General features: G+C 40.8%; 1 protein-coding gene across 2 annotated transcripts in view; it reads left to right on the top strand.

The window, feature by feature from the left end:
- Window positions 1–16,985, top strand: part of TAF15 (TATA-box binding protein associated factor 15) — a 36,465-nt gene that overhangs the window by 18,244 nt on the left and 1,236 nt on the right. For both annotated transcript variants that reach the window (XM_036268979.1, XM_036268978.1), the window contains 8 exons: window positions 3,102–3,136; window positions 3,772–3,804; window positions 5,182–5,291; window positions 6,815–6,944; window positions 14,528–14,620; window positions 15,289–15,370; window positions 15,458–15,546; window positions 15,668–16,238. In XM_036268979.1, the coding sequence (XP_036124872.1) occupies window positions 3,102–3,136; window positions 3,772–3,804; window positions 5,182–5,291; window positions 6,815–6,944; window positions 14,528–14,620; window positions 15,289–15,370; window positions 15,458–15,546; window positions 15,668–16,238 (1,143 nt within the window). The remainder of the gene's footprint in view (window positions 1–3,101; window positions 3,137–3,771; window positions 3,805–5,181; window positions 5,292–6,814; window positions 6,945–14,527; window positions 14,621–15,288; window positions 15,371–15,457; window positions 15,547–15,667; window positions 16,239–16,985) is intronic.

Genomic DNA, 16,985 nt, shown 5'->3' with positions numbered 1-16,985 from the left:
TATTGCTGGCCATAATAGAAATTGTAAGAATTAGCTGATGTATGAAATTACATGTTTTCTCTCCCTTTTGTCAGATAAACAATTTGGTATTCAGTTAAAATGACAGCAAAATAATTAAGAGGTATTTCTTTCATCACTTATTGTAAAAATTTTCTATTTAAAAAAATGTACTTTTGCCCTGGCCGGTTTGGCTCAGCGGTTAGAGCGTCGGCCTTCGGTCCTGAGAGACCCGGGTTCGGTTCCCGCTAAGGGCACGTACCTCGGTTGCAGTTTGTCCCCGGCCCTGGTCGGTTGTGCGGGTGGCAGCCACTCGATGTGTTCCTTTCACATCGATGTTTCTCTCTCTCTCTCTGTTCTTCTCTCCCCCCCCACTCTACCTGAACAAAAAAAAAAAAAAATGGAGAAATGTCCTCGGGTGAGGATAAAAAAAAAAAAAAAAATGTACTTTTTCCTGGGGACTTGAACTTCCTCACGTAGGAATGTGAACTAAATATTTTCACTGGTTTTTTTGTCATCACTTTTTGGAATTCTAATGATCATCTTTGAAGAAACTTGAGGCATTTTGGTTTCTAATAATAAGATTTTTAGCAGTTTAATCTCAAGAATTCTGAACTCTGTTGGCTTTCTTTGTTAAAGAAGTAAGCAGTGGCCCTGGCTGGTGTGCCTCAGTTGGTTGAGCATTGTCCTATGCACTGAAAGATCACCAGTTTGATCCCTGGTCAGGGTACATGCCCAGGTTGTGGCTCGATCCCCGGTTGGGTGCGTTTAGGAAGTAATCTATCAATGTTTCTCTTTCACTTCAGTGTTTCTCTCTCACATCAATATTTCTCTCTTTCCCCCTCTCTTTAAAAAAAATGAATTAAAAAATACATTTTTTTAATGCTCACCTGAGGACATGCTTAGAGAGAGGAAGGCGGGGAGGGGAAGAGAGAGATAGAGATAGAGATAGAGATAGAGATAGAGATAGAGATAGAGATAGAGAAACATCAATGTGAGGGAGAAACATTGATTAGTTGCTTTCTCTGGTCCGAGGGCTGACGCTCTAACCCTGAGCGAAACTGGCCAGGACAACTGGTTGCTTTCTGTACACTCCCCGAGTGGGGATCAAACCTGCAACCCAGGCATGTGCCCTGACCGGGAATTGAACCAGCAACTTTTCAGTGCACAGGATGATTGTCAACCAACTGAGCCACTCTGACTGGACAATAAAAAAATAGAAATTAAGCAGTGATATACAAGTCATTTAGAAGTGTAGGGAGGGCTTAAGTACTGTTCTGGAGGAGAGGTCTTGTAGACTCAGTAAGAAACTATGTGTATATGAAGGACCTGAGCTTCATATTGTCTACATAGCCTTGAAATAGCTTTATTTTTCTTTTTAGGCTTCCGGAAAATCAAATAGAATAAATAGCAAATTAAGATACATGTATCTATATCTAAGCTGGTTGCAAGAGGAAATTTTTTTAAGTCAACTTAGTAGAATAGACTGATGATAAAGAATACTTTCTCATTTAGTCAGAGTGGTTTTTCTCAGGATGACTTAGAAGAGCCATCTAGAAGGCATGGTTATTCTTTAAGCTGTGAAGAGACATTAGTATATTGGATTAGTGTGTTGGGTTATAGTATAAGATTAGTAGTAGTAGTAGATTAGATATCACCGTATGAAAACTTTGGGTGTTTTTACTTCTGTTTCAGCTCTTGAATCTTAGAGGATTACTTAATTCAGTCAAGAGAAACAAACTTGCCCTGGTCGGTTTGGCTCAGCAGTTAGAGCGTCGGCCTGCGGTCCAGAGAGACCCGGGTTCGGTTCCCGCTAAGGGCATGTACTTCGGCTGCAGTTTGTCCCCGGCCCCGGTTGGTCGTGCGGGTGGCAGCCACTCGATGTGTCCCTTTCGCATCGATGTTTCTCTCTCTCTTCCTCTCTCTCCCTCCCACTCTATCTGTACAAAAAATGGAGAAATGTCCTCGGGTGAGGATAAAAAAAAAAAAAGAAAGAAAGAAAGAAACTTTCAATGTATGGGTGTTTAAAAGGTTTCTTGATGAGAGAGCTTAGATTTCTTACTGTAAAGCTGTGCACATAAGGACTGTTGACTTATCCGGAAATTTACCAACTAAGTCATATTCTTGTAGGAAGCTTCAGTATTGGAATATATTGCATTCTGTCTCTGATATGGTGCACTGATTGGTGTACAGAACATTTGACAACACGAATCTAGGTAGCTCTTATCTGAAGAGATCCTACTATATTATAGTTGGTATGGAGCTGGAGGGCAATTTTAAATTAAACTGTTTTTTAGTTCTCATTTTATCAGCTTTCAGAATGATTTACAAATGTAAGACTGCTTTCATTTAGGTTTACTTTCATGTATATTTATTTATACCTCACTTTTTTTAAAACTCATTTTTTATTTTTTAATTGCAGTTAACATACAATATTATGTTTGTTCAGGTGTACATCTTAGTATTTATACACTGTATAATTTACTAAGTGATCATCCTGATAAATCTCATACCCATCTGACATCATACATAGTTATTAGAATATTATTGACTATATTCCCTATGCTGTACTTTACATCCGTGACTGTTCTGTAACTACCAGTTTTTATTTCTTAATCCCTTCTCCTTTTTTCATTTCATCAAACCCACTATTTTGTATCACAATAGAACATGTACTCAAGGTTTTACATTTTCTATTCTATCAAAATCTTAGCCTTCTTTATATTGTTCTTGTTTTTTCATATTAAAAAAAACATCTCCTTAGGAAGATTGTTTTCTCTGGCATTCTTCATGCTCTGCCTCCAGCTTTAAGTAATGATTTGAATAGTATCCCTTTGGCTTGGGGTTGGGAAGACTTTAAAATAAATATATTAGATACGTTCTGTAGTACACTTCAAAAGACACCCTTGTGGAAATAAACGATTGGGAAAACACTTAGGTAAAAACAACATTTTGAAGTCTATGAAATGGAATTTACTGGAAAGTTAGAGGTGCTACTGTTTTCCTAGGTGCTCTACTTGTGACAATTAAGTGTAGATTGAGCCCAGGGCTCAGCACATTAGAGACTTAAGGAAGAAATCATTTCTTCAATTTTTCCTCTGCAGTGGTGGTGACCGCGGTGGCTTCAAAAATTTTGGTGGTAAGTGCTGAGTATCCCAAAATGTTTCAGTGGAAATGCTATATAAATCTAAAAGCCACCAATATCTCGCAGATGCAGTCTAAGCCCTTTTTTACTTACTCGGTTGAGGCTGGTGTGTGTTGTGTTCTTAAAAAATATATATATTTTATATATATATATATATATACACATGTATATATACCAAAGAAAACATTAAAAAGCCAAAGTTGATCTCAGTCCAATGGATTTCTACACAGTGAATTTGCATGAAAGAGTCTGTGGTGACCAATGAATAAGATCTTCTCTGGATTTTGACAGTACATTTTAAAAATAAAGGTAGCTGACATGGTGTTTTTAAATTATTAGGGTTTTCCAATCAGCCTTCACAACCAGAGCTTAACAAAAGTGATAATAGCATAATGGCAAAGTTGCAGGTGTTGTTTGGGACAAGTTTAAGGAAATAATTGACATTCATCTTGATTTCTTAAACTTTTAGTAAAACTTAATTTATATAATTACTTTGTAAATCTGTGATGGTTGACTTTCAAGGATTTTGGAAGTATTGACTTTTCATGCCTTGGTTATTGTTTTATAATGATTTCTAATGAGTTATCTTAAATAGCTTTTTTTTTTCTTTTTCTTTTCTTTTTCCTTAGGTCACAGGGATTATGGACCCAGACCAGATGCTGGTAAGGTTTATGGTAGTTTATAACTTTGCCGTTAAGAATGTTAGTTTTCCACTTTTTTCAAGGGAAAAGTGTGTGTTTGGAGGAGTTAGTGTTAATTTGATAGTGCTGCAAAACCTGGGAAGCTTTACTTATAAAGACTTACCAGAAAGAAAAATGTAAGGGGATTGATTGGAAAGTTTGCTTGTAAAAATTGTTTTTTTTGTATTTTCCCATGGTCTACCTTTACCTTTGTGAAGAAATATTTGATTTTGTACAGCTAATTAGCATTATGTAATCGCTACAAATCAGATTAGAGGGAATTGGTGCCATTGGGAAATTAGAAGTAGAAAAGCTTTGTTTAAGAAACTAGTACATTGGATTGGTAGTCTCCTTAGTGGGCCTAAGGAACCTGAATTTATACATGAGAGAATTGTCTTACTCTGGGCAGAAGTCACTAATTTTGTGTGGCTTTTTATTTTTAAATTCAAGGCAATATGGAGTCTTTTGAAAGTTAAATTTTATTTATTGATTGATTTTTAGAAAGAGAGAGAAACATTGATTCGTTCTACTTATTTATGCATTCATTGGTTGTTTTTTGTATATGTCCTGATCGGGGATTGAACCTGCAACCTTGGCATATCGGGACAATGCTCTAACCAATTGAGCTACTTGGCCAGGGCTGAAAAGTTATAATTTAGAGATTTAAAATCTTTGAGGCAAAAACTTTTAACTTTTAATATATATTGAAATCAGAACTTTTGTTTTTATTAAGATGCCAAAGTATTCTATATGGATGGCAATTTCTGAATTATCCCTTGATGGACTGAATTTTTTACATCTTTCTTACTTTGTTGTACTAATCCAAAAGTGTGCGTGTAAGGTAAGGTGTGTGTCAAGGTGCCCCTACCCTCTGGTATATACAAAGCTTGTTGCGGTGAACAGGGAAACCACCATTTCTGCTTGGCTTGCTTGGAAGTCCAAAGTGTTAGATTTGGGGACTTTTCTACTAGAGATCCTTAAAAGTATTGATTAGACATAAAGAATTAAAGCTCTTCAAAGAAAGGTGTTCTAATTTATAAACTTTCTTCATCTCTTCATGAGCTTTAGTCCTGTATCTGAATCTAAAAGAGTGAGAGTTGTAAGATGTCCCTTAATTGGTCTTGTGTATTTTACAAAGTGTGGACTTGATCCACTTCATCTTAAGTTTTTGTAAGAATTGACCAAATGACTATTGTGACCACTTTGCATGTATATATAAGATTTTTCTTATATTAGTCCTTTTTCCTTTTGATCGTAGAAACAGTTGAATATTGGACAATAAATTATTCTTGATTACTAAGCAGGATGTAGTAAAACCAAGGAATATGTAAAATTAACCATACTTTTTTTTCTTCTTAGATTCAGAATCTGATAATTCAGATAACAACACAATCTTTGTGCAAGGACTTGGGGAGGGTGTGTCTACAGATCAAGTGGGGGAGTTCTTTAAACAGATAGGAATTATCAAGGTGAGTGAAAAAGTATGGCTTATGTTAAAAATGATAATGTCATAATCATTAACACATTCTGGTTAAGATATATAGATTACATAATAAGGCTATACTCTAGTAAGGCTTGTCCTTTTTAAAAAATTATTTAATTTATTGATTTAGGGAGAGAAATACTGCTTTATTCCATTTATTTACGATTCATTGGTTAATTTTTTTTTTTTTTTTATCCTCACTCGACATTTTTCCATTTTTTGTTCAGACAGAGCGGGAGGGGAGAGAGGAAGAGAGAGAGAGAGAAACATCGATGTGAAGGGACACATCGAGTGGCTGCCACCCGCATGACCAACCAGGGCTGGGGACAAACTGTAACCGAGGTACGTGCCCTTAGTGGGAACCGAACCCGGGTCTCTCTGTACCGCAGGCCGATGCTCCAACCGCTGAGCCAAACTGGCCAGGGCTCATTGGTTAATTCTTGTATGTGCCCTGACTAGGGATTGAACCTGCAACCTTAGTGTATTAGGTTTACAACTCTAACCAACTGAGCTTCCTGGCCAGGGCTAGACTTGTCTCTTAAAATTCACTGATGCACATGCTCACCCTTGTCTGCAGGCATTTGCTAAATACATGAAGATTTTATTTCTTGCTTGTATTTACCTTTCTACAACTTTTCATAGATTTAACTTTCAATCTTAGAGCTCTAAAAATAGTCTCTGACTAGCTCCTAAAATTAAAAGAACCAAATGAGATTGTAAGAACATTTTATAGATTCTGAAATACAAATGCATGCAAACTCAGGTTGTTACTAACAAATTTTTATTTTGGTATTTCATATCTGGGGGTATTTCATATATTAGCCCAATATACAGTGCTCTGTTTTATAACTTTATTGTTTACTGAAATGCCTTGTGTGCTATTTGTTCATGCAAATATTTTCCATCTCTTCAACTAGAAAGTATCATTTAGAGCAGTGTTAGTATATTCTAGCATTTGCCTGAAATCAGTTGGCAGTTGTCTTGTTTTGGTAGAATTACTCATTTTTTCCCCCACTGGGAAGTTAAAACTTCTTAAGAAATTAATTATACATGAAATATGTAAAAAATTGACAGGTTTGATTAAGTAAAAATTCTCCTTTGTCTTCCATTCCCATTCCAGCCAAATCTAATTGGTAATCAATCTTATTGGTAATGTATTGATTTGCTTAGTGAAACTTCCTGGCCTTTAAACTTTTTTTACAAGTTATATATTTACATGAAACATTACTTACATTTTTTTTTTTTGTGGGTTTAAAAAAATTCTACATAGATAAAACAGTATACTATGTATTATTTTTAGCTTGAGTTTTGCTTCATGTATCTTAGAGTATTTTCTTTTATACAACTACAGTTAACTTCATTTTTATAAAAGGTACATAGTATTTTATGAGCTTTAGTCCTGTATTTGAATCTAAAGACTGAGATGTGTGAATTCCATTAAAATAATAAATTATATGGTTCCAGATCATTTTTCCTTAACATACTAACACCAGTTTGTTTGTTCCTCAGACAAACAAGAAGACCGGAAAACCAATGATAAATCTGTACACAGACAAGGACACAGGGAAGCCAAAAGGGGAGGCAACAGTGTCGTTTGATGACCCTCCTTCAGCTAAGGCAGCCATTGACTGGTTTGATGGTATACCTCATTCATATAATTTTAACTGCAGTTTGGATAAATGTTTCCTAGTCTTGAAGTCAAAATATGTTCTGTTAGACAGTGGTTATTTTTATGTTTACTTTTTTTTTTTTCCTTATCTGAGGACATTTTTGCATCTATCTTCAGATAGAACAGGAGGGAGAGAGGAGGGAAGAGAGAGAGAAGCATCCATGTGAGAGAGACACATCAACTGGTTGCTACTGGGGCTGGGGAGAAATTGCAATTGAGGTACGTGTCCTTAGCGGAACCGAACCCAGGTCTCTGGTCTGTGGGCCGATGCTCCAGCCGCTGAACTGAGCCAAACCGGCCAGGGCTATGTTTACTTTTATAGCTAATTTTATTAAGAATACAGGCCAAAATTTTTACATATCTTTAGAAATGAGATGAACTCTCTCGTTTTTTTCTAGAATATTTCCTTATATATCATGCCTTGTGCTTTGAGGCCACTCTGATATAGATGTAGAGGATTGGCCTGATTGACTATATTCTTTTAAAATTTAGATTAATTTTCTTTCAAATACAAAGTTAATACATACTTAGAAGAAATAATAACACTTTTTCCCCCTGAAAAATAAGTATCAAAAGTAGGGACTTCCAGTCAAGATGGTGGTGTAGGTAAACGTGCTACTCATCTCCCACAACCAATCATAATTACAACTAAACTACGAACAACCATCATTCAAAACCACCTGAAATCAAGTTGAATGGAAGTCCTACAATGAAGAAATGAAAGAAGAAGCCACATCGAGACTAATAGGAGGGGCAGAGATGCAGACAGGCTGGTCCCACACCCCTGTGTGGTGGATAAAAATTAGGAGGGAGACGGACTTCCGGGCAAGATGGCGATGTAGGTAAACATGCTATCGCATCCTCCTACAACCACATCAAAGTTACAACTAAACTACAGAACAACTATCATTCAAAACCACCTGAAATCAAGCTGAATGGAAGTCCTACAACTACAAAATTAAAGTAGCAGCCACATCGAGACTGGTAGGAGAGGTGGAGGTGGACGCGGATGGTCTGGTCCCATACCCACGTGTGGTGGATAAAAATCAGGAGGACACCTTGGTTGGGAAGGTCCTCCCTGAGGACTGAGGGGTCCTCATCCCACACCAGGCACCCTGCTCGGGGTCCCAGTGCCAGGAAGAGAAGTCCCCATAACTTCTGGTTGGAAAAACCAGTGAGAACTGAGGCTCAGGGAGGCTGAGGCAGCTGGAGCCCCAGGCAGCTGCTCTTAAAGGGCCCGCACACGGACTTATTGGACTCACTCTCTCTAAGCTTGGAGGGGAGGCAGCCCTGTATGTGCCAGAGACATACAGGGAAGAACTGAGCTGTTTGGCATTGGAGTGAGGCCTGGAGAGGGGGCTTTCTCTGGGACAAACCTTTGTTTGGTGAGCCCTTCCCTGGGGTGGCACACAGCCACCATATCTGGGACTCCAGCAACCTGGCTCACACTGGTTGCCCCGCCCTAATGAATCCCTGAGGCCCTGCCCCATCCAACTTGAAGGCCCACCCAAGCTGTTGGCACTTGCTTAACCATAGGATTGGCCTGTCTTGGATCCTGCTTCAGGTTTTCCTAAATTCTTTCAAACAAGCAGCATCTGGTCTCAGATAGCCCCATACCTCTCGTTAAGTAATACATAGAAACAAACACAACGAGGCAGCCAAAATGAGGAGACAAAGAAACAGGTCCCAAATAAAAGAACAGAACAAAACCCCCGGAAAAGAACTAAGTGAAATGGAGATAAGCAACCTAACAGATGCTGAATTCAAAATACTGCTTATAAGGATGCTCAATGAACTTAGAACCTCAGTGAACTTAGTGAGGGCCTCAAGAGCATAAAAAAAGGACGAGTCAGAAGTGAAGGATGCATAGTCAGAAAGGAGAAGGAGGCACTAACTGAAATAAAGAATAATTTACACAGATTCAATAGTAGAGTAGGCAAAGCCAAGAAGCAAACCATCGATTTGGAACATAAGGAAGCAAAAAACACCCAATCAGAACAGCAAAAAGAAAAAATCCAAAAAAATGAGGATAGTGTAAGGAGCCTCTGGGACAACTTCAAGCGTGCCAACATTCGCATCTTGGGGGTGCCAGAAGGAGAAGAGAGAGAACAAGAAATCAAAAATCTATTTGAAAAAATAATGGCAGAAAACTTCCCTAACTTGGTGAAGGAAACAGACATATAAGTCCAGGAAGCACAGAGAGTCCTAGACAAGATGAACCTCAAGAGGCCCACACCAAGACACATCATCAAAATGCAAAAGGTTCAAGACAGAGAGAATCTTAAAAGCAGCAAGAGAAAAGCAGTTAGTTACCTACAAGGGAGTTCCCATAAGAATGTCAGCTGATTTCTCAAAAGAAACTTTGCAGGCCAGAAGGAAGTGGCAAGAAATATTCAGAGTAATGAAAAGCAAGAATCTACAACCAAGACTCCTCTATCCTGCAAAGCTGTCATTTAGAATCGATGGCCATATAGAGTTTCCCAGACAAGAAAAAGTTAAAGGAGTTCATCATCACGAAATTGTTATTATATGAAATGATGAAGGCTCTTTTTGAAGAAAAAGATAAAATATATGAACAAACAAAATGGCAATGAATACATACCTATCGACAATTGAATCTACAAACAACATGAACAGGCAGAACAGAAACATTCTCATAGATACAGGGAACATTTTGTTGGTTGCCAGTTGGGGGGGGAGGGTGTTGGAGGAATGGGTGAAAAAGGTGAAGGAATTAAGAAGTACAAATTCATTGTTAGACTGACAAACCTCAAAGGGAAAGGGGTTGGGGGTGGGAAGAAATAAACCAAAGAACTTGTATGCATAACCAGTGGACACAGACAATAGTGTGGGAAAAGGCAGGAGGGGATGGGAGTGGGGAAGAGGAGGTCAATGGGGGGAAAATGAGGAACATCTGTAATACATTCAACAATAAAGATAAAAAATGAACAAATGAAAAAAACTAAAAAACAAAAAATTAGGAGGGATACCTTGGAAGTGAGGGGTCCTTGTCCTACACCAGCCCCCTCCAGCTCAGGGTTACAGTGCCAGGAAGAGAAGCCCCCATAACTTCTGGCTATAAAAACCACCAGGAATTGAGGCTGAGGGAGGCTGAAGCTGCTGGAGTCCTAGGCAGTTCCTCTTAAAGGGCCTGCTCACAGACTTAACTCTGACTCACTCCAGTATTGGAGAGGCAGCTTGAGAGGCACCAGAGACAAGGGGAAGAACTAAATAGTTTGGCATCGAGGCGAGGGCTGGAGAGGCAGCTTTCTCCTGGATAAACATGCTGGCGGAGGTTTGGTGAGCCCTTCCTCCACGAGGCCAGCAGACAGCCCCCATATCTTGGACTCCAGCAACCTGGCTCATACTGTTTGCTCCGCCCTGGTGATTCTCTGAGGCTCTGTTCCACCCAACTTTCGGGCCTATGCAAGCTGTTTTCAGTGGCTTTACCATAGGAATGGCCTGTCTTGGTTCCTGCTTCAGATTTTCGTAAATTCTCTAAAAAAGCAGCATCTGGCCTCAGTGAGCCCCATACCTCTCACTAATTGGCCCCAGGCCTGGCACTAGGAGCAGTGAGCCTTGGTTCATAACCTGGCTATACCTGGGCTTCTCCAAGCCCAGCACAAGAAGAAGCCATCCACATATTGCTTTGTAGCTTATACCTGGTTGCCCCAGGTAGAGCACAGGCAGTGGCTGACCTTGCCCCAGAGCCAGCACACCCAGTAGACAGCTTCAGACCATGGTGAAGCACCATCACCGAACCACCTTCACAAGCGACACAAGGAGTGGACTCAGTGGGTACCAGAGCTCTGCTGAAGTAAGTCTTGCTCTGTGTGGGAGGCTGCTACACAGCTGATCATCCAAGCTAGGCAGAGGTTGGTGGTTAGTGGTCACAGCTAGACCTTGTAGCAGATCAGCCTGAGTAAATCCCTCCCATTGACATCCCAACAGCAATCAAGGCTCAATTACAAAAAAAGGGTGTACAGTCCACATGAGGGGTGCACCTCGAGGGCACAGCTCGGGTGATCAGGGAGACTGGGCCACTGAACCCTACAGGACACCCACTACAGGCATAGGAGACATAGCAACTCTACCTAATACATAGAAACAAACATAGGGAGGCAGCCAAAATGAGGAGACAAAGAAACAGGTCCCAAGTGAAAGAACAGAACAAAACTACAGGAAAAGAACTAAACAAAATAGCCTGGCCGGTTTGGCTCAGCGTTAGAGCGTCAGCCTGCGGTCCACAGAGACTGGGGTTCGGTTCCCGCTAAGGGCATGTACCTTGGCTGCAGTTTGTCCCCAGCCCTGGTTGGGTCGTGTGGGTGGCGGCCACTCGATGTGTCCCTTTCACATTGATGTTTCTCTCTCTTCCTCTCTCTCCTTCCCGCTCTATCTGAGTGAAAAATGGAAAAATGTCCTCGGGTGAGGATTAAAAAAAAAGGGACTAAACAAAATAGAGATAAGCAGTCTAACAGATGCAGAGATCAAAACATTGGTTATAAGGATGCTCCATGAAACTTAGTGAGGACCTCAAGAGCATAAAAAAGGACCAGTCAGAAGTGAAGGATGCATAGTCGGAAAGGAAGGAGGCACTAACTGAAATAAAGAATAAAGGGAATCAATAGTAGAGTAGAGGAAACCAAGAAGCAAACCATTGATTTGGAACATAAGGAAGCAAAAAACGCCCCATCAGAACAGCAGAAAGAAAGAAGAATCCAAAAAAGTGAGGATAATGTACAGAGCCTCTGGGACAACTTCAAGTGTACCAACATTCAAATCATGGGGGTGCCAGAGGGAGAAGAGGGCAAGAAATTGAAAACCTATTTGAAAAAATAATGACAGAAAACTCCCCTAACTTGGTGAAGAAAAAGAACATACAAGTCCAGGAAGCACAGAGTCCCAAACAAGATGAACCCCAAGAGGCCCACACAACAAGACACATCATAATCAAAATGTGAAAGGTTAAAGAATCTTAAAAGCGGGAAGAGAAAAGTAGTTACCTACAAGGGAGCTCCCATAAGACTGTCAGCTGATTTCTCAAAAGAAACTTTGCAGGCCAAAAGGGAGTGGCAAGAAATATTCAAACTGATGAAAAACAAGAACCTACAGCTAACAATTACTCTATCCTGCAAAGCTATTGTTTAGAATTGATGGACATATAGTTTCCCAGACAAGAAAAAGGTAAAGGAGTTCATCACCACCAAATCAGTATTATATGAAATGTTCAATCTACAAGCAATGAACAAGAAGAACAGAAGTGGACTCAAAGATACAGAGAACTTTTTGTTGGTTGCCAGATGGGTGGGGGCTTGGGGAAATGGGTGCAAAAGGTGAAGGAATTAAGAAGTACAAATTGGTTATTAGACTGACAAACCTTAAAGGGAAGTGGGGAGAGGGTGGGAGGAGATAAAGCAAAGAACTTAATGCATGTATGTATAACCAGTGGACACAGACAATAGTTTGGGGAAGGCAGGAGGGAGTGGGGAGGAGAGAGGGTCAATAGGGGAAAAAGGAGGGACACCTGTAATACATTAAAAAATAAAGATAAAAAACAAGGAGTAAAGCAGCTATAGTCCTCTACTTAGAGATAACTACTGATAATATTTTTTATTAACTTCCCAGCTTTTAAAAATGTAGCTTAAAAATAATTTGTCACTCTGGCCAGTTTGGCTCAGCGGTTAGAGTGTTGGCCTGTGGACCAGAGAGTCCCTGGTTCAGTTCCCACTAAGGGCATGTACCTCGGTTGCAGTTTGGCCCTGCCCCGGTTGGGGTTGTGTGCATGGTAACCAGTCAATGTGTCTCTCTCACATCGATGTTTGTTTCTCTCTCTCCCTCCCGCTCTATCTGAAGATAAATGCAAAATTGTCCTTGGGTGAGAATAAAAAATTTTTAAAAAATAAATAATATAACGATACATGCCCAGCCGGTGTGGCTCAGTGGATTGAGCATTGTCCTATGGACTGAGAGATCTCGGTTCAGTTCCCGGTCAGGCTCGATCCCCAGCAGGGGTCATGCAGGAGGCAGTCAATTGATACGTCTCTCTCACATTGATATTTCTATCTCTCCAAAAAAATCAAAATATATTAAATAAATAAAATAACAATTTATGGTTGCTTCCTATGTCAAAATGCATGTCATACTATCTGACATCGTGGAAAATTTTCAGCCACAGTGATTAGGGCTTTGTTCAGGAAGCTAAGGCTCTTTAATTTAAAACCATTTTATGGCCCTGGCTGGTTTGGCTCAGCGGTTAGAGCATCCACCTGCGGTCCGGAGAGACCCTGGTTCGGTTCCCGCTAGGGGCGTGTGCCTTGGTTGCAGTTTGTCCCCGGCCCTGGTTGGTCGTGCGGGTGGCAGCCACTCGATGTGTCCCTTTCGCATCGATGTTTCCCTCTCTCTCTCTTCCTCTCTCTCCCTCCCACTCTGTCTGTACAAAAAGTGGAAAAATGTCCTCAGGTGAGGATAAAAAAAAATAAAAAATAAATAAAACCATTTTATGAATCCTTGGTTATCTTTTCCTTATATGTCAGTTCTCTTATTTAATATAAAGTAAAAAGGTTAATTTCTGTCTCGAAGGCCCTAGGGCAGCAGAATTTGTGTATGTGTGTATATATTTAATCACATACACATACACTATTTTTTTTTTTTTTATCCTCACCCAAGGACATTTTTCCATTTTTTGTTCAGATAGAGCAGGAGGGAGAGAGAGGAAGAGAGAGAGAGAAACATCGATGTGAAGGGACACATCGAGTGGCTGCCACCCGCACGACCAACCAGGGCCGGGGACAAACTGCAACCGAAGTACATGCCCTTAGCGGGAACCGAACCCGGTTCTCTCTGTACCGCAGGCCGACACTTCAACCGCTGAGCCAAACCGGCCAGGGCACACATACACTATTTTTAAAGATACTACTTGCATATTGTAAAATTTCACACAGTATTAAGAGTATATAGTAAAAAATGAGTTTCCTTTTCACCTTTTGACACCCCATCTCCATCAGTGGTCTTGTTTCCCCTATTGAGCGTTAAGTACAATAGGCAGTACATATATAAGCATATGGGTGCATATATAGGTAATGTGCACAACTCATTCCCTTTAAAAAAAAATGATATCAAACTATACAAATTGTTCATCTAAAAATACTAGATGTGGCTCAGTAGATTGAATGTCGTCCCATGGACTGAGAGGTCCCAGTTTGATTCCCGGTCTGGGCACATGCCTGGGTTGTGGGCTTGATCCCCAGTAGGGGGCGTGCAGGAGGCAGCCGATGGATGTTTCTCTCACATCGATGTTTTTATCTCTCCCTTCCTCTGGCTTTATTTTTGCTTAGTAATAAGTGACTCTCCCAGTGACAGATCTGCTCTATTCAATAGATTTTGTCACATTTTAGTACGGTTACCTTGACCACTAGGTACACTAGTGTGTTTGAATTTTTGTGAGGACATGCCACTTATTCATCTGAAATTAAAAATACCCAAGACAGTTTAACAGTTTTGTTGAGAAGCGCAGATGTGGGGTAGCATTTCTCCAAAGTATTTTTTTTTTTTAGGGAAAGAATTTCATGGCAACATCATTAAAGTGTCCTTTGCCACCAGAAGACCTGAATTTATGAGAGGGGGTGGAAGTGGAGGTGGGCGGCGAGGTAAGATACTTGTTGTTTACTGGCCTGGATATTGTACAAAGGGTTTGAATTTGAGTGTATGTTCTGTTCCCATTGTGTGAACTTGCTACCACCTCTTTCTCTTCCTTGGTGTTTTTCCTCTGTGTTAAGGTGACAGGTACTAAATAGATGAAGTAAATAAGGAGATGAGGCACCTAAGAGAGTAGTGGGAGAAGGTTCTAAATGTCCCCTTGGAAAGCTGGATAGCAGTTTGTTATTTACCTGGAAGTCAGAAGAGAATAATTTAAATGATACCCAATTAGGTACTTAATCCTACCACTTTGTAAGTTTGTTGATAGTTACTGCCAGCATGTTCATTTCTGTTGGGTCTAATTCTTTAAATTTGGAATATTTCTTCTCACTTAAACCTTTATCAGTGAGATTCTTAGTGATAAAGCGAGGAGGGTATTATCGAAAAGCATTTAAGTGCATGATTGACACTGTAAAGTATATCTGGGGTCTTTCCCACATTTCTTGCATTTACTACATAAAGACTCAAAGAATCACAGAGGCCTACCATAAGGGTGGGAGGGCTGTTCAGTTCATGGTAGGCACTTGCTCTTAGTTCTTTCATCTGGTGCTTTTTTTCCTGCCTTGTTAATGTCTACTGCTGATTTTTCTCCCTTCCTCCCATACCCCGCCCCTCCCAGGCCGTGGTGGATATAGAGGCCGTGGAGGCTTTCAGGGGAGAGGTGGAGACCCCAAAAGTGGGGACTGGGTTTGCCCTAATCCGTAAGTATCCCATTTACTTTGGTGGGAGTAGAAGTTCTGAATCCATAGGAGGCTATTGAGGAGCATTTTATTTTCCTTCCTTCTCAGGTCATGTGGAAATATGAACTTTGCTCGAAGGAATTCCTGCAATCAGTGCAATGAACCCAGACCAGAAGACTCTCGTCCCTCAGGAGGAGGTAGGTTAGCTTTTTGGGTCAGTCTTTTAATAGCATGTACATGGTATTTATCTTTTGACTAGCATTAAGGAAGCTTTACATTATTTTGCTGACCTCATTGGTTTCCATTTCTACCTTGCAGATTTCCGGGGAAGAGGCTACGGTGGAGAGAGGGGCTATAGAGGTCGTGGGGGCAGAGGTGGAGACCGAGGTGGCTATGGTGGAGACAGAGGTGGGGGTGGCTATGGTGGAGACAGAAGTGGGGGTGGCTATGGAGGAGACAGAAGTGGAGGTGGCTATGGTGGAGATAGAAGTGGAGGTGGCTATGGTGGGGACAGAGGTGGCGGCTATGGAGGAGACCGAGGTGGCTATGGAGGAGACCGAGGAGGCGGCTATGGAGGAGACCGAGGAGGCTATGGTGGGGACCGAGGAGGCTACGGTGGGGATCGAGGAGGCTACGGTGGGGACCGAGGAGGCTACGGTGGGGATCGAGGAGGCTACGGTGGAGACCGAGGAGGCTACGGTGGGGACCGAGGAGGCTACGGTGGGGACCGAGGAGGCTATGGTGGAGACCGAAGTGGGGGGGGCTACGGAGGAGACCGTGGTTGTGGCAGTGGCTATGGTGGAGACCGAAGTGGAGGCTATGGAGGAGATAGGAGTGGTGGCAGCTATGGAGGAGACCGAGGTGGCTATGGAGGCAAAATGGGAGGAAGGTGAGTACTAGAGTATCTTTGTACCTCACTGCTCTTAGATTTTAATTTGAGCTATTTTTGTCACATTTTTTTATTGTCTAGTTTTTTTAAATTTGAATTTCTCATTGGCAATTCTGTCAGGATGGAAAGGATCCATTTAGTTTCCTCCTCAGCAGTTTCTAAAATTTGTTGTTTTGGAAATTCTTATTCATAAATCTTTATGTTTGTATAAGTGTGGTATATTATTCATCCTCATAGCTAAAGATAATTGAGATTGAGAGGTGATTTGAAACTATATAAATCAGGGATTCTTCATCTCAGTGGTGGGGGAGAACACACCTTTTGTGGGGGTGTGCTTTTTCCAATCACATGTGCTATATACCCTGCAGTTGTTTTCTTGGCGATTCTGGTAATACCTTTTCCAGATGAAAATCACTGATGGTACTAATGGGAGTGTGTTGTGTAGTGCACATGAATGGTGTAGAGGCAGAAAACATTGAGTAGCAATTGATATAAAATAAAACATTTCTATGCCAGAGGGAGTACAGGATAAAATTAGTATAGCATGCAGTTAAGAGCACAGAGTTTGGAGACAAACTGTCTGGGTTCAGATATTGGCTCTGCCACTTAACAAGCTATGTGACCTTGCACATGTTACTTTTAACCCTTTGGAGCATCAGTACTTGCATGTGTACAGTGGGGCTAATAATACCTCCTTCATGGAGTTGTATTAGATTATGTTATAATAGTTGCTGGCCCATAGTAAGT

Source organism: Molossus molossus, unplaced genomic scaffold, assembly GCF_014108415.1.
Source record: "Molossus molossus isolate mMolMol1 unplaced genomic scaffold, mMolMol1.p scaffold_m16_p_19, whole genome shotgun sequence".
NCBI lineage: Eukaryota > Metazoa > Chordata > Mammalia > Chiroptera > Molossidae > Molossus > Molossus molossus.
This window is presented reverse-complemented; position numbering and strand designations above follow the sequence as displayed.